Source organism: Equus przewalskii, chromosome 13 (assembly GCF_037783145.1).
Source record: "Equus przewalskii isolate Varuska chromosome 13, EquPr2, whole genome shotgun sequence".
In the NCBI taxonomy this organism is placed as follows: domain Eukaryota; kingdom Metazoa; phylum Chordata; class Mammalia; order Perissodactyla; family Equidae; genus Equus; species Equus przewalskii.
The window spans coordinates 36372251-36395959 of NC_091843.1; the positions used below are offsets into that span (position 1 = coordinate 36372251).

The 23709-nt window shown below is 48.1% G+C and overlaps 3 protein-coding genes across 15 annotated transcripts in view; 2 read left to right on the plus strand and 1 right to left on the minus strand.

Annotated features, from left to right (window-relative positions):
• MZB1 (marginal zone B and B1 cell specific protein) lies at positions 1–2242 on the plus strand. Its single transcript, XM_008515542.2, has 4 exons — positions 1–389; positions 1202–1326; positions 1697–1807; positions 1906–2242. Exons 1-4 carry the CDS (start codon positions 48–50, stop codon positions 2060–2062), a joined length of 735 nt encoding a protein of 244 aa, XP_008513764.2. The 5' UTR covers positions 1–47; the 3' UTR covers positions 2063–2242.
• SLC23A1 (solute carrier family 23 member 1) lies at positions 2223–17819 on the plus strand. 6 transcript variants are annotated; one of them, XM_070570767.1, is made up of 16 exons: positions 2223–2351; positions 4810–4871; positions 5506–5640; positions 6104–6261; positions 6999–7087; positions 7245–7312; positions 7483–7664; positions 7797–7917; positions 8192–8348; positions 8663–8810; positions 9362–9467; positions 9702–9831; positions 9929–10072; positions 10554–10649; positions 13516–13782; positions 17397–17819. In XM_070570767.1, exons 1-15 carry the CDS (start codon positions 2330–2332, stop codon positions 13761–13763), a joined length of 1866 nt encoding a protein of 621 aa, XP_070426868.1. In that variant the 5' UTR covers positions 2223–2329; the 3' UTR covers positions 13764–13782; positions 17397–17819. The 6 variants fall into 6 exon arrangements, with proteins under 6 accessions (XP_070426868.1, XP_008513761.1, XP_070426869.1 ...); XM_008515539.2 differs by lacking the exon at positions 2223–2351 and adding an exon at positions 3477–3695; XM_070570766.1 differs by lacking the exons at positions 2223–2351; positions 17397–17819 and adding exons at positions 3493–3695; positions 13976–14511.
• Positions 15883–23709, minus strand: part of PAIP2 (poly(A) binding protein interacting protein 2) — a 20304-nt gene continuing 12477 nt past the window's right edge. For all 8 annotated transcript variants that reach the window (XM_070570808.1, XM_070570809.1, XM_008515541.2 and 5 more), the window contains 3 exons: positions 21090–21253; positions 19468–19647; positions 15883–16900 (listed from right to left, as the gene is read on the minus strand). In XM_070570808.1, the coding sequence (XP_070426909.1) occupies positions 16844–16900; positions 19468–19647; positions 21090–21227 (375 nt within the window). In that variant the 5' untranslated portion in view covers positions 21228–21253 and the 3' untranslated portion in view covers positions 15883–16843. The remainder of the gene's footprint in view (positions 16901–19467; positions 19648–21089; positions 21254–23709) is intronic.

Here is a 23709-nt window from a genome sequence, read left to right on the forward strand (position 1 = left end):
ATGGAGCTGAGTTGGCTGGAGCCGGGTCCACTAGAGGAGGTGCGCACATGGTGTCTCCAGGGCCCTGGGGGAAGGGAGAGAATGGGAGAGGTGAGGTGTCGGTTCCCCATTGGTCTGGGCTAGTTCTTCCGGGGCAGCCCCCACTGCACACACGCGCATGCACACCTGCGCCCCAACCACAGCCCATACTCACTGAGCCGGCTCCACGGACCATGAGGCTGTTACTGCCACTGCTGCTGCTGCTGCTGCGGGCCTGGGCTGTCCCAGGGGACCTTGGGGAGAGGGCCCCACTCTCAGCCACTGCCCCACAGCTCGATGAGGAGGAGAAGTACTCAGCTCACATGCCTGTTCACCTGCGCTGTGATGCCTGCATGGCGGTGGCCTACCAGGTGAGTCCCTCCCCCAGCAGTTCCTCTGCCCCTGCCCAGGCCCCTCCTCAAGCCAGACCTCTCCATCTACCTCAGATCCCACCACTGGACTTCCATCCTCAAATCCCTATCCCCAGGCATTGAACTAGACTCAGCCTTCCATGATATTGCCATCTTCACCTCATCTGAACCTCCATGCCTCAGTTTACCCATTTGTCTGCCCAACAGAGAGCAGAGAGTCTGAGACACCCCCCAGTACCTTGAGACCCCAGGGAGTCACCAGCTTGTCCTCTCAGACTGTTCCCTTTCCAGGCATATCCTCAGGTCTGGACTCTTCCCAGATCATGACTGGGGAGCATTGGTGTATGTGTGCTGTGTGCATGTATGTTGAGTGCGTGAATGTGTGACTATGTGTGTGTCTGAGTTCACACACAAACCTCCAAGCATGCCTGAGGACCTCTGTGTGGGGAGGGAGGCCTATCAGCACACGTGTCATTAAAGACTGGGCTGGGTTTCTCCTTCTTGTGGTTTAAAATAGCATGTGCTGATGGGCAGGTGTGCCCTAGGGGAGAGGCCCCAGTACCAAGGCCTAACCTTCCACCTCAGCATTTCCCACCCACCCACCTCATCCCAGGAAAGTGGATTCTGCCTCAGCTTGCCCGGTCCCAGCTTTCGGCACCTAGGGGTGGGCCATGAAGTCAGCCTCCCAGGTGCTTCCTGCTCAAAAGCCTCCCTTGCCACCTCATTCACCCCCAGAGACCCAGGCTCCTGTCCTCCCCTCCCCCTTACTGAGGAGTCTTGAAGCCCTGGCTCTCAGCCCCTCCTTGTTCCAGATGTGGCAACATCTGGCAAAGGCGGAGGCCAAGCTTCACACCCCGGACTCCAGGGGGCAGCAGGTGCTGAGCGAGTTGGTATACACAGACGTCCTGGACCGGAGCTGCTCCCAGACCTGGAAGGAGTGAGTTGAAAATCTAGCCCTATCTTCCTCCTCCAGGGGCAGTGCTGGTGGGTGGAGGGTCTCACTCTCCCACTCACACTGCACACACACTCCACTAGGGCTCTGGACCAAGGTAGGGGACTCTCTGGGACAAAGTCTGAGCTCTGGAGCTGGGAGCAAGTGGGAGGGTAGGTGGCCAGGGGACAAGGTCACTGTGTGACCTTGGACCGGGAGCTTCCGCTCTCTGGTCCTCAGTTTTACATCAAGGAGGATCAGAATCTGGGCACTGAACTCAGCAAATGCCCAGTGTTCCCAGCTTCATGTGGAGATGGGTCCCTCACTGGCCAGGCTCTCACTAATGCTATATCTGCCCCTTCCCCACTGCCTCTAGCTACGGGGTACAAGAAGTGAACCAGGTGAAACGTCTCACGGGCCCAGGGCTAAGCAAGGGGCCAGAGCCAGGCATCAGTGTGATGATCACAGGGGGCCCCTGGCCCACCAGGTAATGACAGGAGGACGGGGTGGGATGGAGCCCTTGGAGCCTTGGTCTGCCCCACTGTGGGCTGGGCAGAGTCTGAGGCTGCTGCTGGACTCCCCTAGGCTCTCCGTGACATGTTTTCACTACCTGGGGGAGTTTGGAGAAGACCAGATCTATGAAGCCCACCGACAAGGCAGAGCGGCTCTGGAGGTGTTGCTGTGTGGAGGCCCCCGGGGGGCATGCTCAAAGGAGGCACCAGGCACAAGGACAGAGCTCTAGTCCAGCTCCTTCTTCCTCGACCTGCTCAGCCCCTGAAGAGAGCTGGGGCTTTCTCTGGATCTACCCCATGTCTTTCTGCAGGCTACCACTCTCCCTCCCTCCGCCAGCTTCAGGGCACTGGGGCCTGGGCGGGGGCCAAGGCCTTCCCCTCTGGACTCAAATAAAACCCAGTGACCTGGATTCGTTCTCTCTGCAAAAGGTGCTTGGGCAGCTGGGAGGACAGACATTGGTGTTTCTGCTGATGTCGCTCCTAGAGAGGGCAAATACATGTCCCCACACTTTCCCAGGGGTAAGTGAGATCTGTCATGGTTGGAATTTGAGTGTGCTGTCAAAGGCATAGAGAACCAGTTATATGAACAGTGAAACCCCAGATCCATCAGGAGAGAAAAGAAAAACCAAGAAAAACTCCACAGGCAGACCACCCTGTGGACACACCTACTGCAACCGCTCCATGCTGTGTCCCTCCCAGAAGACTCGTCTCACTGGGCCTATGCCCAGCGGCTGCTCACTTCCTAAACTCTGCCTCTGTCCTCAGCTGGCATGGTTGGAGCCTAGATGCCTGCCTAGGACAGGACAGGGCAGGGTTCCCAGAACGGGCTGGATTCAGCATCTTGGCTCTAAGTCCTGCTCTCCCCAGAAATTATTCTGACCTAGGGCCCTTTCCATAGCAACAGAAAAAAGGGCCCCACCTGGGTCCCACCTGGGCCTGGGAGCCTAGGGTCACATGGCGCTACAACTCGCAGTTTCCTTTGTGAGTGTGTCTCTGATCTGCTGAAGCCGTGGGAGGTGGACAGAACAGATGCTCTAATCCCCAGTTGACAGACACAGAAACCCAGGCTTAGACAGCACAGAGGCTCAGGCCAAGTCTCAGGCTGAGCAGCGGCAGGGCTAGGAGGAGATTCAGATTTTGGGTTGGGGGAAAGTCGTTGCTATAGGAACGGGGGTACCCCAGGCAGGCCCTGACCACTGCAGCTTCTCTGAGCGGCACTGCAGCCCAGCCCCCTACATTCCATCGTCTGTCATTTGTTCCTGATCTGCCCGAGGCCCCTCCTCCCTGGCATTCTGCCCAGGAGAGAACCCCTAGGCACCAGGAGGAGAGCCAGGGCCCAGGAACTGGCGGAGCCATCAGTAGTGTCCAGCGTGGAGCTGGAACCTGTGATGTGGCCCTGTGTGGCCCTAGGTTTATGTGGAGTGATTTGGAGAGACTCTCAATCAGAACCCGGGTGTTGTGGGTCCATTTGTGCAACTATATCTGAGACCATGGGCAACTTCCCAGCCTTGTCTCTCTATGGGGGTGTATGTGGTTTGGGTTGAATTGAGTGTCTACTGGACTGTGCTGCTGGAAGAGGTGGGGCCCTGTCTCCATAGCCCCCTGGAGAGTGGTGGGGAGGAAAAGGTGGGGAGGAAAGTGCTAAGGAACAGCTTAGAGGCTTCAAACTGGTCAGACGACTTTGGGAATCCAGGAGCTGGAGCCAAGAAGGGAGAGGGGAGGACAGGCGGACAGAGGAACAGGTGGAAGGCTGGACAGGCCGACAGATTCAGGGCTGTGGCATGAAGCTGCTGCCCAGCTGGAGAGCGGTGTTGCCCTTGGGCCCTGAGGACAGGGCCTGGCCATGGGTACAGCAACCCAGAAGTAAGTGGGCCCTATGGGAGCCGGGGCTGGGGCAGCAAGCAGGAAGCAGAACCAGGGACCTTAAGCCCAGCCTCCACGAGTTGAGTAGCCTCAGTGCCTGGGGCCCTTCCCAAGTCCCCTCAGCCAGCTCCAGGCCCCATGGCCTGGCTGGACCAGGCCTCCCAGAAGGAGACAGGCTGGGCCCAGGGCTGGCTTCAGGGGCTGTGTGACATGCAGTCACACAGGGCCCAGTGCTTAGAAAGGCCCCACATTCTGTTTAATGCTCTGCTGTTGCTGTCTTAACAGTTTTTAACGCTTTTGGAATAGGGGCCCCGCATTTCCATTTTGCACCAGGTCCCACAAATTATGTAGCTGGTCCTGGCGGGGAGGGGACATAGGGGCCAAGCAAGGCCAGACCAGCCTCAGCAGCTCCTTCTCTAGAGGTCCATCTGTTGTGTGCCTCAGGGACCTTGAGGGGTGAGCAGTGGTGGAGGGGAGGGCAGTCCCTTAACACATTTAATGTGTGATTTACAGTAGGAGCTCAGGCCAACCTAAATTTTAGGAATGGTCTTCTAACATCTTGCTACCTATGTAGCCTTGGTCAGATCATATCTCCTAAATCTGTTTCCTCAGCTGTAAATACCACCCAAAGTCTGGGGTTAAACACGACAAGACATAGATGTTGCTTGGCACGTAGTCATTCGTAGTCATTCCTCAATAACGAGAGTGGTTATGATGATGATAATGATTAACTCGTTATTAATAAGCGGGAAAGGGCTTCATGCAGAGTGTGATGGACTAAGTGCCCATTTCCGCTTCCTTTCCTCTCACCTCACCCAGGGTTTGGTAAACTGCCAAGACTGTCCACTCCTCACTGTCCACTTGGCCCTCTTGGAAAACAAGAACAGGTCTCGTGCCCAGGCTCAGGTGGCGGCAGGGAAGGGACTCAGGAGATAACTGTGTGGAGGCTTGGGCAGCCTTTACCACTATGGCCAGAGTTAATAATGACCTCCGCCCGGATCCTCCTTTCGTAATCAGAGCTGGGGATCTGGTTACAGATTTACTTTGAACAATGTCTGATATGTGGAGTAAAGTCCTCCGTGGCCTTCATAAAGCCATCCCTTCTTCTCTTCAGGAACTGCACATACTTGTGCCCCAAAGATGAGAGCCCAAGAGGACCCCGAGGGCCGGACACAGGTGCTGGGGGATGAGTGGGAGTTGGTGGGTGCAGGGCAGGGTGGGAGCTGGAGGGCCTCCGCCAGCCTTCTCCCTGGGAGGGCAGAGACAAAGGTTCTGATGAACTTGATCAAGAGTGACTGTCCCTGGCTGACTGTGGCAATTGGGGGTTGGGGTGGGGATGGTAGTAGGGGTGAAGAAGCCTTCAGCTTTGTGACTGTATGACTCCAGGTTGAGGGCCAGCAGGGGCCCAACCTATCCTCCCCTCAGTGATACCCCAAGGCCCTCCTAGGGGTAGAGGTGGGACCAGAGTAGGCTCAAGAGGGCCTGTCCATTGTCTCGAAGCCTCTTGATCCCCTCTCCTGGTGCCCCTCAGACCTCCTGATTTAGGGGCCCATTCTCTTGGCTAGAATCCCTGGGTTTCGAGGGCTCCAGGAGCCAGCACAGTGGACTCAGCCCTATACAAGGCAATGTGAGGTGGGAATCGGGTATAGCCAGGCCAAGGATTGGTGGGTGGGTGAACCATGAGGGAGGGTGGGGCTTGGTCCAGGCTTGGACCTCATTCTTACAGGCCACTCAGGCAACCTGATTGATTATAGGGCAGAACGGACTTTGCCAGTCCCCACCCTGAGTTACTTCTCTCTGCTGCCTCCAGCATGAGTCCCCAGGCTCAGCCGGGACCTCTATCGGGGACCCTCCACTGTTCCTGCCCACAGAGTCCAAGTTTGACATGTTGTACAAGATTGAGGACGTGCCGCCCTGGTACCTGTGCATCCTGCTGGGCTTCCAGGTGGGTTTCCCTGCAGGGTCTCCCACCCCAACTCTGCATGTTCCCCAGGATCCCGGCCCCCTCTCTGGACAACAAGGTTATCTTGGGTAACAGAAAGAGAAAACTAAGGTCAGCAACAATGACTGTCACCAAGCAGGGGTGGGGAAAAGGCTCGATGGTGCCTGAGAGAGGATTAACCCTGGGAGCATGTGTCACCTGCCAGGCAGGCTGAGTGTCAGTGACAGGGAAGAGGGCCCACTCCACAGAAGCATAGGAATAACTTGGGGTCAGATTAGTAACCCCCAGAGAGGTGAGCAGTAGCTCTCTGGGAATCCCTTGTGGGAGGGTCAGTCCTGGGTGGGCACATTGCCAAGGGAGGCATGGGTTCAGGCCCACTGAGACAGACATGAGAACTGTTAGGGTGCCCCTATTTCCCTGTGAGCTCCTTGCACCCTGCCTCATGCACTCTCCCCCGTGCCCCTAGCATTACCTGACTTGCTTCAGTGGCACCATCGCTGTGCCCTTCCTCTTGGCTGAGGCAATGTGTGTGGGCCGTGACCAGCATGTGGTCAGCCAGCTCATCGGCACCATCTTCACCTGTGTGGGCATCACCACCCTCATCCAGACCACACTGGGCATCCGGTGAGCTGCCCCACGCTGCCCCCACCCCCACCCCCCAACACACACAGTAATCCACACAACAGGAGCAGGTGGTCTCTCTCAGAGGACTCTTATGGGACAAAAAAGCTGTGAATCTGCCTCCAATCCCAGGCCAGCCTTAGAGCCAGGCAGCTGGGGTCCTACCCTGGGCCCTTGGCAATCCTCAAGGACAAAGAGTCTGTGGGTTCAAGGGAATGTGTCCTAGCTGGGCTCTCCCATCAAGCCCCAAGCTGGGTAATCAGGACCACCTGCTTCCTTGCTTCCAGGGCCTGTGTGGGGCTCTTCAATGGCCCATCCTCCTGGGAGCATCCTGCTCCTGTCTGCACAGCCCTGGACCTGGGTGGCCAAAAGATGGCTGTTAGTGTGGTGGGAGGATGGAGGAAGGTTGTGAGTGGAGCCTCGATACAAGAACTGAGCTGTCCACTTTTGTGCATGTGGCCCCTCACAGTGTAGGAGCTGGTGTTGAGCAGGAAAAGGGGGCAGGTTGTGGGCCAAGGGCTCCATTTGTTTTCTTCCTTGGGCCCCGAAAATGTTAGAGTCCTGCCTGGGGCCTTAGTGACTTCCCTCTGCTCTGCCCCTGCTCTGTCCCTCTGTGGCTCTGTCCCTGTGTGTGATTCTCTCTATCCCTCCCTCTGTGCCCCTCACTCTGGGTCTCCCTGTCTCTGTGTCTCTGCCCCTCCCCGGCCCCCGCCCCCATTCCTCTGTGCCTCTCTTTCCAGGCTGCCGCTGTTCCAGGCCAGCGCCTTTGCATTTCTGGTCCCAGCCAAAGCCATCCTGGCCCTGGAGAGATGGAAATGCCCGCCGGAAGGTGGGCACACTTCTGGGGTCTGCTGGAAAGGGGAGGCCCAGGAGCTTGGAGGTCTGGGTGATTGTCCTGAGTCCAGACACCGGTGTGCATTCTCTCCCTCTCTTCTCTGTTCCCTGTCCATGTGTGCATGTGTGTGTCCCTCTCTCTCTGCCCCTAGAGGAGATCTACGGTAACTGGAGTCTGCCCCTGAACACCTCTCATATCTGGCACCCACGGATGCGAGAGGTGCGTTTGCATGTGGGGCAGAAGAGACTTAGACCTGAGGAGGGGGCTAGATGGGAGAGAGAGCTACTGATGAGTTGGGGGATGCGAGGAGGTGGTCTGAAGCTTTTTTTTTTTTATGTGGAGGTCATGGCCTCTACATAGTGACTTATAGCTGATCTTTGTGCTTCCAGGTCCAGGGTGCAATCATAGTGTCCAGCATTGTGGAGGTGGTGATCGGGCTGATGGGGCTTCCTGGGGCCCTGCTCAGTTACATTGGGCCTCTCACAGTGACCCCCACTGTCTCCCTCATTGGCCTTTCCGTCTTCCAAGATGCTGGAGACCGAGCAGGCTCCCACTGGGGTATCTCAGCTTGGTGAGCAGGCACCAGGATTGATCCTAGCCCAGTCCCAGCCTCCTCAACCACTTGATGTCTCGCCCCCTTAGTCCTGGCTCCTGCCCCTAGCCCGGCCTGCCAGCCATCTCTTCCTTGTGCCTCTGCCCCCAGCTCCATTCTCCTGATCATCCTCTTCTCCCAGTACCTGCGCAACCTCACCTTCCTGCTGCCTGTCTACTGCTGGGGAAAGGGACTCACTGTCTTCCGCATCCAGATCTTCAAGATGTTTCCCGTAAGGAGCTGACAGGCAGCTGGGTCTGGGACTAGGGCAGGGCCTGGACCTGTGTCCAGGGCTAAAGTGGGGGGCAAGGGCTGGGACAGAGGGGGAGCTAGAGGCAGAGCAGAGATGAGGTCCCAGCCCGGGGCTGGAGCAGGTGTTGGGGTAGAGTCTGAGCTAGGGCTGGGGCAACTGCTAGGGCTGGGGCTAGGGTGGAGGTAGGGGCTGGTTAGCCTGGACTGAGCTCTCCAAGGCAGCTCAGTGCACCCCTCACCCCACCCCATTTCAGATTGTGCTGGCCATCATGACTGTGTGGCTGCTCTGCTACATCATGACCCTGACAGATGTGCTGCCCGCAGACTCCACAGCCTATGGCTTCCAGGCACGAACGGACGCCCGAGGGGACATCATGTCTATTGCGCCCTGGATCCGCATCCCCTACCCCTGTGAGTGACCCCACCTTGGCCCTCTGCCTCCAACTAAGACCACCTGTGAGGCCACTAGTGACCCCAGTTCAGCTGATGACATAACTAGCATCAGCTGCACATATATAGTGTGCCAGGCAGAGTGGTGTTTTGCTCAAAGTCTCACTCTAGCTTCATGGCTCTGAGTGATCCCAAATAAGCTCCCCTAGCTTATTTGTACAGCTCCCACCCCAGCTTGACATCCCTTCCTCTGCCCCCTGCCCAAGTCCTGCCTAGTCCACTCCCTGACCCACCTAGAAGCACTGCATCCAAACTCCTGTCTCCTCATGACCCAGGTCAGTGGGGCCTGCCCACAGTGACTGCAGCTGCTGTCCTGGGAATGTTTAGTGCCACACTAGCAGGCATCATTGAGTCCATCGGAGATTACTATGCTTGTGCCCGTCTGGCTGGTGCGCCACCCCCTCCAGTACATGCTATCAACAGGTATGCCCACCTGCCCTCCCCAATATCTGATCCCCTCAGGGGCTACACAGGAAGCAAAGGTAGAAACAGAGTTGAGTCCCAGAGGTGTGGACTTGGGCAAGTCACTAACTCTCCAGACCTTGTTCTCCTTACTTATGAAATGGGGATGCTCTCATCAGAGTGTTTCGAGTAGCTGAGGAGATAATGAAGTCCGAAGGAAACTACAGTCATTAACGATGGTCCATGTGCCTAGCCATGGATGTGCATTCTCTTACGCAGTCTGCTGACGACTCTGTAAGACGGGTACCCTTATTATCCCCATTTTACAGATGAGGAAACTGAAGCCCAGAATCGCCTAAGGGAGTAAGTGCCAGGGCACTGGACTAGCGCTCGAACCTAGGCTCCTGGCTCCCAGACCTACTTCTGGCCTGGAGTGGGAATTACTACGGACAGGTAGTTGCAGCTAGCACAGACCCAGAGAAGGCAAGCAGCCCAGTCAGGATGATGGGGTGATGGGAGAACATAAGCCAGGGCAGAGGCTGGACTAAGCCCCCCACTCCCTTTCCTTACAGAGGGATCTTCACAGAGGGCATCTGCTGCATTATCGCAGGGCTGTTGGGCACTGGCAATGGGTCCACCTCATCCAGCCCCAACATTGGCGTCCTGGGGATTACCAAGGTGCCACCACAAGCCAGAGCAGCACGAAGCCCCACCCCCATTCCGTGTGCCCCAGGCCCCGCCCCAAGCGGGGTCTCAGCTTTGGTCTAGCCCCACCCTGTCTTTGAGAGGCCCCGCCCTGCGTCAAGCCCTGGCCCATTTGTGCCTCCCTCCTATAACAGGCCCCGCCCCCGGGACTAACCCCGCCCCAGCCTCGCCCCCTGGGTCTAGCCCCGCCCCCTGGCTCGCTGGCAGGTAGGCAGCCGGCGCGTGGTGCAGTACGGTGCGGGTATCATGCTGGTCCTGGGCACCATTGGCAAGTTCACAGCTCTGTTCGCCTCGCTCCCGGACCCCATCCTGGGGGGGATGTTCTGCACCCTTTTCGGTGAGTGCTGCGCGCGTGTCCGGGGACGCAGCGCGGTGGCGGAGTGGTGGAGCCTCTCTGTGTTCCCCTCCCAGGGCTGACCTCTCTGCGCCCTCAGGCATGATTACGGCTGTGGGGCTGTCCAACCTGCAGTTCGTGGACATGAACTCCTCCCGCAACCTCTTCGTGCTCGGATTTTCCATGTTCTTCGGGCTCACGCTGCCCAATTACCTGACTTCCAACCCCGGCGCCATCAACACAGGTGCCTCCACTCCCTAGGGGTGCGGGAGGTGTGACAGGCCCGACTCTGAGCACAACCCTTTCTCTCAAAGGCTCCACACAGCTAGAGCCACAAACCCTGCACAACCTCTGGATGTTAATTAGCAACTGAGAGGCTAATTAACAGCTGTCCTTTACTAAGACACTTTCTATGGACAGGTGCTCATTTAATTTTCGCAACAGCTCCACGAGACAGATATTATCTCCATGTTACAGATGAGGAAAGTGAGGCTCAGAGAGGTTAAATGATTTGTCCCAAGACAAGAAGTAGCAAAAGGCAAAACTGGGATTTGAATCCAAGGATGGAAGAGGATGTGCAGAGAGGCTTGAAAGTCAGAGTTTTGTACTGTCCCATCTCCACACCTGCTCAAGGAAGTCAGCAGGCTGCACAAGTGGGGAAAGTTCCTGAGCTCTGTTCTCTCCATGGAGCCATGATACCCATTGGCCCTTGGCCTATTCCACAGGCATTTCTGAAGTGGACCAGATTCTGACTGTGCTGCTGACCACGGAGATGTTTGTGGGTGGGTGCCTCGCTTTCATACTGGACAACACAGTGCCAGGTATGGGTCAGCCCTGGGAGGGGAACACAGAACTAGGCTGGATTCATATGCACTCCAACAGATGTCCTCTTAGCTGGGGCTGTGGCCAGGTCCAATGCAATGCAGGTCCTGCAGGGAGACGCAGGAACAGCTGGGCTGGTGGAGTGCCTACTGGCTGGAGGGAGAGACCACTGGCTAGACTGAGGCACAGACATGCCTCATAGGTCTTGAAGAGGGTGGGGCTAGGAGAGTTATTTCAGGGCCTTGTGAGTTGTTTCCTCTCCATTTCTTGACAGCCACCAGGTTGAGGGGTGCCTTTGCTTTCTTAGAGTAGGACAGACACAAATGTAGCATCAGTATGTTGGCAACAGCCACTCCAAATATGCCAGCAACCTGTCATGATGGCTACTAGAATAGTATCAGGGCTTTTTGCAGGGATCATGGAGGATATTTTGTGGGGTCCCTGAGAACCCTCCTGGCCCATGTTTATGTGCCCAGTAAATATATAAAATCTAAATGTCACTGGTTTCTCTAACTAGTAACAAACATAGTTAACATTTACCAAACATCTGTGGGTGAGGCATGGAGCTAAGTGTCTCATTTCATCCTCAAAAACTATCCTGTGGGGCAGAGACCATCAACACCATTTTATCTGAGGAAACAGAATTGGAGAGGTTAAGTGACACGTTGAAAATCTGGGATTTTAACAAAGTCCATCTGATGCAGTCAGTCCATGGCCTGTGTCCCAACAACTGTACCACACTGCCTCTGCTGGAGGGTTTTAGGGCAACTGGAAGATCAGGGAAATCTCCGTGGAGACAAGGGGTTAAAGACTGCATTAATCCAGGGATATGAGGGATGGGAGTAGCAGGATGATGGTCCTCCATCCCCCACCACTTACCAGCCTGAACATAGCAGCAGGCCGCACTTGCTTCCCTCTCTCCAAGGATACAAGTGTCTATTCTGAGCACAGCAGTCAGAAGCTGGCTGTGCACAGCTGGTGGGATGGAGTTTGGGCAGGGAAGGGCTAGGGATCCCTGGCACTTTTAAGAATTTTAGACAGCATCAGATGAGGGAGCTCTTGGTATCAGCTACCCCTTGGATGGATGGGTGGTACCTGATCATGGTACCCACCCCTCCCCATTTAGAGGAAGCTGGGCTGGGGGCTGGAGCAGCCCATCCTGTGGACCTGAGACAGGGAAGTGGCAGCCTCAATGCCTAGGGAATCCAGGGAGAAGGAGGGCATCTAGGTGGGCAGCTGTACACTGAAGAGCTTGTGATTCTGGTAGCTGGATTAAGCTACCCAGATGTTAACAACAGCCTCAGACTGCCTGAGTTCCTCACATCCCCATCCTTCAACCAAAACAACGGCTCATTAGTAACCAACGCTGCCAGGGATCATTGTACGTGTTACGCTACGTAATATTCAATGGTCCTTCAATGTGTACCAAGGGCGAACCTGAAGCTCAGAGTGGTTAAATCACTTGCTTAAGGTCATACAACCTGGGTTCAAATGTAGGTCTGGCTGGTTCAGAACCCTGTCCTTAACCATGGAATCACATAGCTCGCTTCTCTGTGATAGGCACACTTTGCTGATGAGCCACTTTGCACTGCCTCTTTCTCTCTGTCCATCCACAGCCCAACTTTAGAGGGGCAGGCAATTTAGTTCAGCAATTTCTGGTGGGGCTTACCAGCTTGGCCTTGGGTTAGACACTGAAGGGGATGTGCAAAAAAGAGTCTAAGTTACAGTTTGTTTTGAGGAGCTCCTAGCAGGAGATAGGAAGTAAAACAGGGTTTAAAGCAATTTAGAGCAATAAGGTCAATTAGCCCGGGCTGGAGTCACCTAGGGGGCTTCCTGGATGAGACTAGATGGGGCCTAGGAGAATGGAAGGGACTTGGAGAAGCACCAGAGAGGGTCTGCAGGTAGGGATGTGGAGGGTAGGCGAGGGAGCTCTGGGCCGGCTGTTGTGTGAGGGGGGCAGGGTGATCAGACACCACAGTCCTGTGCCACACCTACAGCTCTTCCCCCTCCTCTGCTCACCTGTGCTCTTTGTGCAGCCCGCCCAGCTCAGATAGTGCCTCCTCCAGGTAGTCTTCCCTGAGGACCCCAGCCCTCTCTCAGGGCCCTCTACTCTTGAGATTTTGGGATACATTTTGTTTGCATTACTCATGGGGTTGTCAGCCTGGGCTGCCAACACGTGGAAATCTCACTCTTTCTACTAGATTTACGGTATGTCAGTCTTCGTCAACCCCAACCCTCTTGTGAAAACCTCAGAGATTTCATGTCCCCCTCCCCAACCTCCTAAGGGAGAATTTCCCTAGTTGTAAAAAAAAATCTCGTGTCTATCACTACCACCACCAAAGATTTTCTTAGTTTGAATTTCTCAGGTATTATAAAAATGAGTTTATTTTCCAAACTTGGAATCATAATATTGAATATTAATATAGTGTTTCTAAATATACTTCTCTGCCCCCACAGCAAAGTCTGGGCACTATTTGGTCCCCATGGGCCCAGCACACATTAGCTCCACACTCAAGATGTAGGTTAATTACTCAAAATTTCTGTTTCATCATAAAATTTTATAGAATAGTGCCTATAGACCTCTCACAGGTGTTTTGAAGGAGAAAATGAAATTAAAGCACTTAGCACAGAGCCTGGCACACTGTAGATATGCAATAAATGCTAATTATAACCAGTATCCTTTAAGGTTCCCTAGATCTCAGGCCAGTTTACGAGCTGAGAAATCATGGATTCAACAGCTTTTTAGGACCAGAAGGTATTTCAGAATCAAGACACTTGATTCCAGAGGTTTGCCTCAGGGCTAGCTTATGGGGAGGTAGTAGAGGGTTGCCAGCCCTGGTAAGTGACCCTACCACCCTTTTCCAGGGAGCCCAGAGGAACGAGGTCTGATACAGTGGAAAGCTGGGGCCCATGCGAACAGTGAAACATCTACCAGCCTCAAGAGCTATGACTTCCCCTTTGGAATGAGCATGGTAAAAAGGATTGCCTTTCTGAAATACATTCCTATCTGCCCAGTCTTCAAAGGATTTTCTTCAAGGTCAAAAGGCCAGCTTCCAGTTCCAGAAGACACTCCAGAAAATACAGAAACTGGGTCTGTGTGCACCAAGGTCTGAAAAATTACTCCTAGGAAAGGTAGGATGTGTGTTTAGTCTATGACTTTTGCGGGGGGGTTGAAAAATCACATCTTTATGCTTTTTGTTTTGAGGAAGATTAGCCCTGAGCTAACATCTGCTGCCAATCCTCCTCTTTTTGCTGAGGAAGACTGGCCCTGAGCTAACATCCGTGCCCATCTTCCTCTATTTTATATGTGGGACGCCTGCCACAGCATGGCTTGCCAAGAGGTGCTATGTCCGCACCCGGGATCCGAATCAGCGAACCCTGGGCAGCCGAAGCGGAATGTGCGAACTTAACTGCTGCGCCACCGAGCCAGCCCCATCATCTTTATGCTTTTACCAAAGAAAAACTAAACTACTCAGTTTCCACTTTTGTGACCTATTTGACTGTCCTAAAGGGAAGGTAGACTGGGTGAAAAGTCAATATATGGATTTCAGGTGGAATTCCTTAGCCATTTTAGTGAGAGTGGAACTTCCCAACTGGTGCGGGCCATTAAGAGGTTCCAAGTGTGCTGAAATATTGATCGCTTCAGCCTTCTGGGTATCTGAGCAGAAACTGGGTCAGCTGGAGCTCATGAGCCATAAACTCCAGCCACAGGCAGCCCCATCCTTGCACTCAAGTATACTAAACAAATATCACTTTATGACATGGAAAAGGTTGACAAATATTGACACAAGAACAGGAAAAATCTCCTGATATAAGCTGCCTTGTTTCAATAGTGGTAATAAAATAAAATTCCCATGAAAATAGAATGACTTCAGTTACCCTAAAACTATGCCATATAGGTCCTGATAGGGTCATCTATCCATCCCAAGGGCTTCAAAAAGAGTAGCTGATGCTCTGCACCTTTCCATCTCTACTTGTAAGGCAGATGCCTGGCTCTCTAGTTAAACACCAACGTAGTTTTAATGTGGGTGCATGTTCCCTCAGACAGACAATTTCCAACAAAATGAGAACTCAGCCTAGATGACTCCTTAACAGTAATAACAACAGTCACTTAGAACTTCCTATGTGCCAGGGACTGTCTTAAGTGCTTGATGTATATGAACTAATTACACAATCCTGAGATGGATACTGTTAATATTACCATTTTAAAGAGGTGGAAACTAAGGCACAGAAAGGTTAAGTGACTTGCCCACGATGACTGGATCCACATCCAGAAGTCTGGCTAGTCTTGCTCTTAATCATTAGGTTACAATGCCTAATTCAAGTTTATAATCTCCGATTATACTGCACTGATAATTTGACAGTATGTGGAAATGAACTCATTCATTTGCCCCTGTGTGAGCTCAGAGGGAAAGGATCTGTGAGCTTCAGATATGTGGCAGTCTGCTGTGCCACTTGTGGTACTGAGTTGTTAGAGAACAGAGGGAACTGGTTGTATCACAGCTCCAAAAAGAAAGAGAGCCAAGCAGGGTCATCTCAGCCTCAGAGTTTCTTAATAAATCTACCTGTTTATTAGTTTGTTAAGGTGGCTTTTAAAAAACACTGGGACACAGGTGCTTACATCAAAGGACCTAGGGACAATGTGAGCCAGAACTGACTACATGGCTTTCTTAATCTTCTTGAGACTAACAAGCCCAAGAAAAGTACAGAAGACATTATCAACAACTAAGTGAGGGCCATGAGGCAGAACTGTATGTGGAACCAGGAACTGGCTAGTTGGCTGACAGCCTATACCAAATAAAGACTAGTCACAAACACATTATAAATAAGTTTGTGAGAGGGAAAAGAGGTCAAGGTGAATCAAAACAGCAAACCAGCCCAATTAAGACCAGCAATGGCTTGTTAATGGCAGAAGCCAATGGAGGTTATACTAGAGTAAGGTTATCATTATATTGGTCAGAGAAAAAGTTTCTTAACATGGATATCCACAACTGCCCTGACAATGCAGCCAGAGGCACTCAAGGTGGGTTATGGAAGGGGCTTTGGGGTTTATTTTACTAGTGTATTTTGGACAGATACTTGCATAACATACTTGACACCATGGAATCTAATAAAGCCTGCCCTCTCAGCATATCTTGCCAGTAGGGTTGTAGTAAGGTACTGAGCCCATACTAAAGTGAGTATCCCCACTGGAGAGTCTGTAATCCAGCACCAATAAACACAACCATCAGCTCAGTTCTACTATTATTTATTTTTTTAAATATTTTTGAAAAAATATAATTTTTTTACAATATTTTCAACTTAAACACTATTCACACTGAACACGTATGGCAGCTTAACCTACCCAAATATGAAGTTTAAGAAGCCAAAACTGTTCTAGCTTTGTTAAAAGAAAAGTTGTGCTGTAGACTATTGTAGTGATGGTTAACAAAGCAAGGAAAAGCACCACTCAAATCATATGTCACAATTTCTTTGTTCAACTGGATTATGGGTTGGTCAAATGTTAGACTTCACTCAGGCATAGCTACAATAGTGACTCCTTCGAAGAAGATGCAATTCACAAATCACATACTTCCTCAGATGTAACATTAGGAGAATTCAGATTTCTTACATGATAACATACCATAAAAGCCAGAACTAGTTCTCATCTGATCACTACCTTGTAACCTCAGTAACCAAAGACATACTTGTCTGTAATAAATTATTTCAAATTAACTAACAAGCCTTCTTCAGAAAAAGGAGATTCTTTTTGATGGGACAAATGCAAATTTAAGTCTTAACTGAGAAGTCCGCTTAGCAACTAAAACTTAATTTACTCATTTAAAAAAAGTTTAGACATTAACAAGTGTTAGTTAACCATAAGGGACCAGTTTAGTCTAAAAAAGACAATTCACTAAGATTTAGAGGTCATTTAATGTGGTGCTTTATCACAACTTGACTGGTGCTTCTTTCCTCGCTGTCTTCACATCAAGTCATGGGGCCAATTCTATTTTCAGTAAATGTTTGACAGCTTTTTACTTAATAACAGTCTCAGCACTTTTATTAAGCATGCAAGACTAACAAAACTTTGGCAATGCATAAGTGTAACACAGTGACAAGAGAGAGCTTTTACAATTAAGTCTTCTAATACTGCCTTCACAGTGTGGAAATTGTGCTACATCCACCAAAAGAGGGCCCCGTCTACTCAAATATTTTAGTACTTCACCCCAGGAACAAACTCCTTTGCATTTGGGTTCAGATTGCTCTTGACCTGGAAAATAAGCACATAAAAAAGCAAGTTCATTAACAGATGGCTTCAGATACTCAGAAGCATTCAACTCAGATCCACATGCAAAAACATCTTCCAAAAAATATAAGACAAACACAGGAACTCAGATTGTAAGGTTAAACTTAACCCAAAAAATATATGGCAGGGAGAGGAGGAACCAGATGTAAGCTATATATATGTGTCAAATTTTGTCAACTTTCTTAAGAGAAAGTAGAAATTGAAATTAAATTTGCTTAAGTGTAACTAGAAATCCACTAACTTCACATAAACTAAAGGAGTATCACAGAACAGAGGATTCTGTTCATTGAATTATGATATTTGACTTTCTTTAAACAGTTTCATACTATGCAAAAATTTTAAACAAGTGTGGAAATGATTAAAGTGACTGGGGAACTATTTACGAATTAATTTTACTTTATGATACTCATTGAAAATATGGAGTTGTCCTTCGACAGTTTCTGTATTCTAATTCCTACAGGAAGCATGGTATATAACAGGAAAAGAAAACTACATGGGGAGTCAGAAGACCTAAGTCGGAAACCCAGCCCCTAACTTCCTATGTAAGCCTGGATAAGTCACTCTCTCTGGGACTACGTTTTCGCATCAGTTTTTCAAAAAAAGGGAAGAATGGGCCAAAATCTCTAAGACCCTCAAAGACTTGTGCCACCATTATTCTCTGTCTCTAAATCTTTACTTTCCTAAGCAGACGTGTCAGCAATAGTGAATAGCTAGAAATTTTCCTCTACCACATCCTGGAATGCAACTTTGTAAAAATGAAAAGAAACCAGGACAGACTCCAGGGCCTGAAATGTAGGCATGCTGGCAGGCTTTCAGATTGAATCTGACCATTCTATGTCACATACTTCAAGACCAAAGCATATTAAACATGTTGGAGCAATAATTTAATTTTAGCTTCATAATTTATACACAATCATTTCCTTGGACAGGACATATTCTCCCCTCTCTCAAGGGAAATATATCTAAACTTTAAAAGTGTCAGGTTTAAATAAAAATGCACTGTTCTTGAATGTGCAATCTTTTGGCAGCTACAAAAGAAAGAGAAGGAATTCAAGTAATCTCAAACAGACTGAGTTGAACAAACCAGTTTCTATACAATGGAATTATACTGGGTCCAGATTCTTATTTTTGAGGAAGACTAGCCCTGAGCTAACATCTGCCACCAATCCCCTTTTTGCTGCGGAAGACTGGCCCTGAGCTAACATCCATGCCCATCTTCCTCTACTTTACCTGTGGGATGCCTACCACAGAATGGCTTGACAAGTGGTGCCATGTCCGCACCCAGGATCCAAACCGGAGAACACCGGGCCGCCGAAGTGGAATGTGCGAACTTAACCACTGCCCCACCTGGCCGGCCCTCGGGGTCCAGATTAAAGTTACACATTATGCCCTGCAAAGGGCTTTACTCATCAGGGAAACCAGGATCATTTGTGGAGTGATTAATGTAGCCATAAGCAAGCATATCCCAACAGACTATTCAGATTACACATCTGCTCAACTGGGTTACTGTCATTTACAGCAACAAAGGCTATACCACAATGTAAAATTCAGCGTTCTCTATGCAGCCCTTTAAAAGAATGGTTTCCAAATGCCTGACAGCGCACACCGGCTGAATAATAAATCCTCTAGAGTGTTTTTTAAAAGTTAACATGCCTAGGCGATTGATTCTGCAGGTCTCGGATATAGGTGAAGAACTTATTTTTGTTTTTAATGCTTCAAAGTAATTATGATGTATAGCCAGGTTAGGAAATCACTACACAATGAACAGAAGACAACTGCAAGAAATACTTCAGAGTGTAGTGGGTAAATTGCAGAGAACTATCTTGTAGAAGCAACTAGAGACTGTCAGTATGGACAGAAAGGTTAACATTCTGACTTTATCTTAATTTTAGTGAAGGACTCCTCAGGTTCTACTCTAGTACTAACATATAGTTACCACAAGTTCCGAAAAAACTTTTTACTACAAATGAGACACTAGCAATGAGACACTGAGAAGGACTAAAAATGCAAATAGGTTTGTGTTCCTTTTCTGCCAAGAGCTTGTAAAAGTCCTTATTAAATCACAGTTCTCAGTGAAGTTAGGGTAACTCAATGAAAATTCCTAGGTCAGGAAAAAAATCTCCAAAATTTTACCTTTCAGACAAAAATTTGCAAATTTCACAAAAAGTTTAAGACAAAATTAAAGAGCAAAACCTATCAAGATACTTTTGTATAGGTCAGTCACGTGGACACACTGTGTACTCCTTTCGGATTAATGCCTTAAGATATTTAAGTATCCTAGGGCAACATAGTTATCAAAACCAAAAGCAGTGGCAAGAAGTCTGTTGGTGGTCTCAGACTAGCTCCAGAGTGTTGCCGGAAGTCACTCCATGTCACAAGTGAGACTGGGAGGCCTCTGCTTCCATAGTAAGAAGCAGTATAATTTCTGAAGGGGAAGAGATGTGGAACTCTTCTTAAACAGATGGTTGCTGGCTTTTCCACTTATGGGAAAGATGAGCTAGGTTTTAAAAAGATGAAAAATAACTTTTTACCACAAGATCTTCCAGAGAAGAGCCATCACTGATAACAAGGTCATTAAATTGGTCTTGGATTTGGTCCATAGTTTGTGGGAGATCTCGAGCTGGAATAAACCATTCATGTTCTTCTTCCTCTTCCAGCATTTCTTGGAAACAGCGTTCAATAAATTCTTCTTCCCATAACTCCTCTTCTATCTGGATTTATAATAAAGGATAATTTATAGCACACTTGGTAAGACATCACTAGGAACAGCTTAAAATACCTTGAACCAAACCATTTAAAAACACAATGTCGTACTTCCTCCTCTGCTTCTGCACTAAGGAAATAAAAATGTTTACCATAAGACCTGTTTAGGGTTTTGCTACATCTTTAACTTGTCTTAGCAGAATATTTTTTTCCATTGAGGGTGTCAGGGAAGAAGTAACAAATAAAGGAGTGCTCTCATTGAGGAATGCACATCAGAATTACCTGTGATACTTTACACAAACCCTAAACTCAACTAACAATGACCAACGAAAAACCTTTAGAGGGTAGGGTCAGGGCATGGGTAAAAAAACCTTTTTTTAAATCCCCAATTGATTCTCTTGAACATCCATCGTTGGATATGGCAAAATCAAGCTGACTACTGATACCAAAGTGACGATCGGGAAGGAACTAGATGAAAGATGGGAATAGGTGCCAGAAATATGGAAATAAAAGATAACATTTATCAATGTATGAGAGTTCTCTAAAGAGAACAGTGGTGTCAGATTTTCAGGCTGATCATATTGAGAACTTTTAGATCAAATGAGAACAGCACAATTCTGCACCCTAGTACCTGTGCCTGTCTGCTCGTGATTCCTGAATTCTCTTCACTTTCACTGAAACAGAACTGATTGGTGTAAGGCAGTGGTTTGCAAAATGAACTGCTCACTGAAACCATCTGGAAGCTTTTAAAAAACAAGTTTCCCAGGCTCCACCCTAGTCCTCCTGAATCAGAAATCTCTGGGGTGGGGTGGGACCTTGAAAAAAGCTCCCTGAGTTGTTTTAATCAGCAGTTAAACCTGATAGTAATCACCATCCAAATAAAACAGGAGTGGTGGCACATAAGTCCATATATTTCATATGTAAGGCACCAGATAAAAAACATTTCAGGGACAAGTTTTTTGTTGTTAGTGCCCTTGAGTCAAGGTGATTCCAATTCCTGGCAACCCTGTGTACAGCAGAGCTGAACCCTGCCTGATCTTTTTTTTTTTTTTTGCGCCATCCTCTCACCTTCTGGCGCTGTATTAGACAATATTCCGCTGCTATTCATGGCCAATGTATTTGGAAGTGGGTGACCAGGTCCTTCTTCCTAGTCTGTCTTAGCATGGATGCTCCGCTGAAACCTGTCCACCATGGTTGACCCTGCTGGTATTTGAAATACAGGTGGCATAGCTTTCAGCATCACAGCAACACACAGCTGCCACAGTACGACAACCAGCAGACAAGTGGTATGGTTCCCTGATGGGGAAACAAACCCGGGCCATGGTGGTAAGGGCACCGAATCTTAACCACTAGACCACGAGGGCTGGCTGGCTTCAGGGACAAGTACAATTATATTATTTGATGACTGTCATGGGCTACGAAAAAGAGCATGTTTCTACACAAAACTAACTTGTCTGTTGAATTCCTCTTCATTTTCCATCCACATGTACTCTGCAAATGGATTGTCATCTTCATGAGAATGACCGTTAATTATCACATCTTCATTGATGATGCTTGGGCTAGTACTGCTGCGACTTGGATCTTTCATGGTTGACGTTAGTTGTCGTTTTTAACCTTAAAAGAAAAACAACACAGTTAATTTAGTCAGTTAATAATCCTTTCAGTCGTAGTGAGCATCTATTATTACCAGGCATCATGGTTAGGTGTTAGATGCACACAATATATTAATGCACATGATAAACTGAACAATTGGAAAGCTTCATTTTTTTCCCCAAATAATTTTAATGTTTAAGAAACAGCTGAGAACAGCCTAGATTCATCTAAAGTTTTCTGATGATAGTTGATGAAGGTAACCAGTTCCTTAAATGGAATCCCTAAACCAGCCAAATTTTTCATATTGGTTATCTCTTGCTTTATAAAACAAGCATGATCTGGAAGAATTAAGTCACCAAGTGACAATGAAAAGCAAATTCTACTTTTTAAAACTGATATTAAAAAGCCCAGAGACCAAAAGTGAAAACTAACAAACTTCTAATAATCTCTTAGTTCCTCAGTCCCAGGTTATAGCTCTGAATCTCTCGACTTTATAGTCCATTCTCTATTTGCTTTATCTCTAGGTCTGTGTCAAGTTCCTCCATGCCTGGATTTCCCCACTGTACAATGAGTTTCAGGCATCTAATCTCTTTTTATGTGAATAAACGTAGTATCTAATACAGTAGGTCTGGTTTCTTACACTCTGCTCAATAAATGATAACATGATCTAACCTAATTGACATACTGCAGGCTAAAAGCATAGTTTCAGATTCTACAATATTCTACCAATTTATTAAGTCTAAAATTGCTAAAAATGGGTTTACATAAAAGAGTCACTTGTACACAAATTCAAACAGTAGTGTGATTTGTGCCAAAGGAAGGAAACGGCATACCTGAGGACAGAGTTTAAAAAAAAAAAAAAAAACCTCTTCAGGCCTTGTTACTCCAAAGTTATCATAATCAAATAAAACACTAAAACTAAAACCTCCTATTAGAGAGAGTTTTTTTCCTTGGGTTAAGGTTCAGGGGAAAATTTGCTCTGTGTTGCCTGGACCTTTAAATTCCTTTGATGGACTTATCCTTAAGAAGACATAAGCATAATAAAAATTCAGAGCTGTTCATATAATACAAATTTACTCTCTAAGTTGTGGTAGGGGGTCCTATTCCAACACACATATGTATTTTCTCAAATACTGAATACTAATGACAATAGCATCACAGTGGTGACATTTTTAGTTGTTAGTTTCAACTAAAAGTTACTGAGAACTTCTGCCCTAATTATCGTTGTATGTATATGAAAAAGAGGCAGAGACAGCCTGAGATATATGTGCCAGGGTGTAGGTAGAACGAAAACATAATTTGGGTTAGAAATTGAGGCACTGTGAAAGCAGACAAGACAGAAAACAGGCAATGGATATCTTGGATACTTTTATTTATCATTAATCTTGGATGAAATAAAACCCTTTATTTTGATAACAAGTTTTCACTAACGATCAATTCCTCTAAAGAAAATTACTCATTCTTTTATGACAGGCGACCAAACATTTATATGCTTATCTTTAAATGAATTACATTTTAGATTAGCCTCAAATATTATGAATAGCATGGGTCAATTCTGTTTTGCAACTGGGAGGAATTTCATTTACTCAGTGAATGAACTGATCATTAAACTATGTTCAAAGATACCAATTTTTAACAGCTTTTTATTATTATTTTCCCAACATGTAGCCCACCCCAACTTGTACCCATTAAATCCTACCTTATAGAAGACTACAATATTAACAAGTAACTTATCTTTAGTTAAAAACAGCAAAAAAAAAATGTTTAGCACAGAGTATAGGATATTCAATATTCAAATGGAATTGAATCGCTTAGTAGTAACTGTATGTGTGAGACATGTCCATCTAGAAATACTTCTAACTTGTTTTTAAATATGCTTCAGGTGACAAAAGTATATCTATATACAAACGCAAACTTTTTTTTCCTTTTTTAAGAAAAAAGTGTTTCCCACACATTTTACGAGCATAAGCTTGTATAAACAATGAAAAATCTGCCTCAGCAACTTTTATAGTCTGGGAATCTCAAGGGATTCCCTTCCTCCTTGTTTGATGCCAACCAGTAACAAAATCTAAACAGTGCTTAGCAAAAAGGGCCCAATCCCTGCATTTGACAAGGCCCTAGGTCAGCTTTTTGCCCATTATCACCTCATCAAACAACGTGTGGCTTTGATATAGATCCCAGTGAAAGAGTCTATGAAGGACAGTATATGAAATTACTTTGTCAAGCAATATTTCACAAACAAATCGTAATTAAAACCAATAAAAATGAACTGGAGCCTGGGCATTAATCTTATACCTTAATAGCTGAGGGAAGGAACAACTGCTGACCAGAATTCTAGCTACAGCCAACCAAGTGAAAGCCAGAGGAGTAAGGATCACGTACTTTCAGAACGCTCACAGACCTACAATTATTGATGCAAGGTGTTATAAGGTAATGTATAAGATTTTTAATTTTCTTCTATGACCTGTTCTTGACCC

What these genes read in the sequence shown, in the direction of transcription:
- MZB1 (XM_008515542.2), top strand. Translation starts at nt 48, where the DNA reads ATGGTGTCTCCAGGGCCCTGGGGGAAGGGAGAGAATGGGAGAGGTGAG. An exon ending in TGCTCCCAGACCTGGAAGGA is followed by an intron (nt 1,327 to 1,696) that starts GTGAGTTGAAAA and finishes CACTGCCTCTAG; the next exon opens with CTACGGGGTACAAGAAGTGA. An exon ending in GGGGGCCCCTGGCCCACCAG is followed by an intron (nt 1,808 to 1,905) that starts GTAATGACAGGA and finishes GGACTCCCCTAG; the next exon opens with GCTCTCCGTGACATGTTTTC.
- SLC23A1 (XM_008515539.2), top strand. Translation starts at nt 3,614, where the DNA reads ATGAAGCTGCTGCCCAGCTGGAGAGCGGTGTTGCCCTTGGGCCCTGAG. An exon ending in GATCCGCATCCCCTACCCCT is followed by an intron (nt 8,349 to 8,662) that starts GTGAGTGACCCC and finishes CTCATGACCCAG; the next exon opens with GTCAGTGGGGCCTGCCCACA. An exon ending in GCGTCCTGGGGATTACCAAG is followed by an intron (nt 9,468 to 9,701) that starts GTGCCACCACAA and finishes GCTCGCTGGCAG; the next exon opens with GTAGGCAGCCGGCGCGTGGT.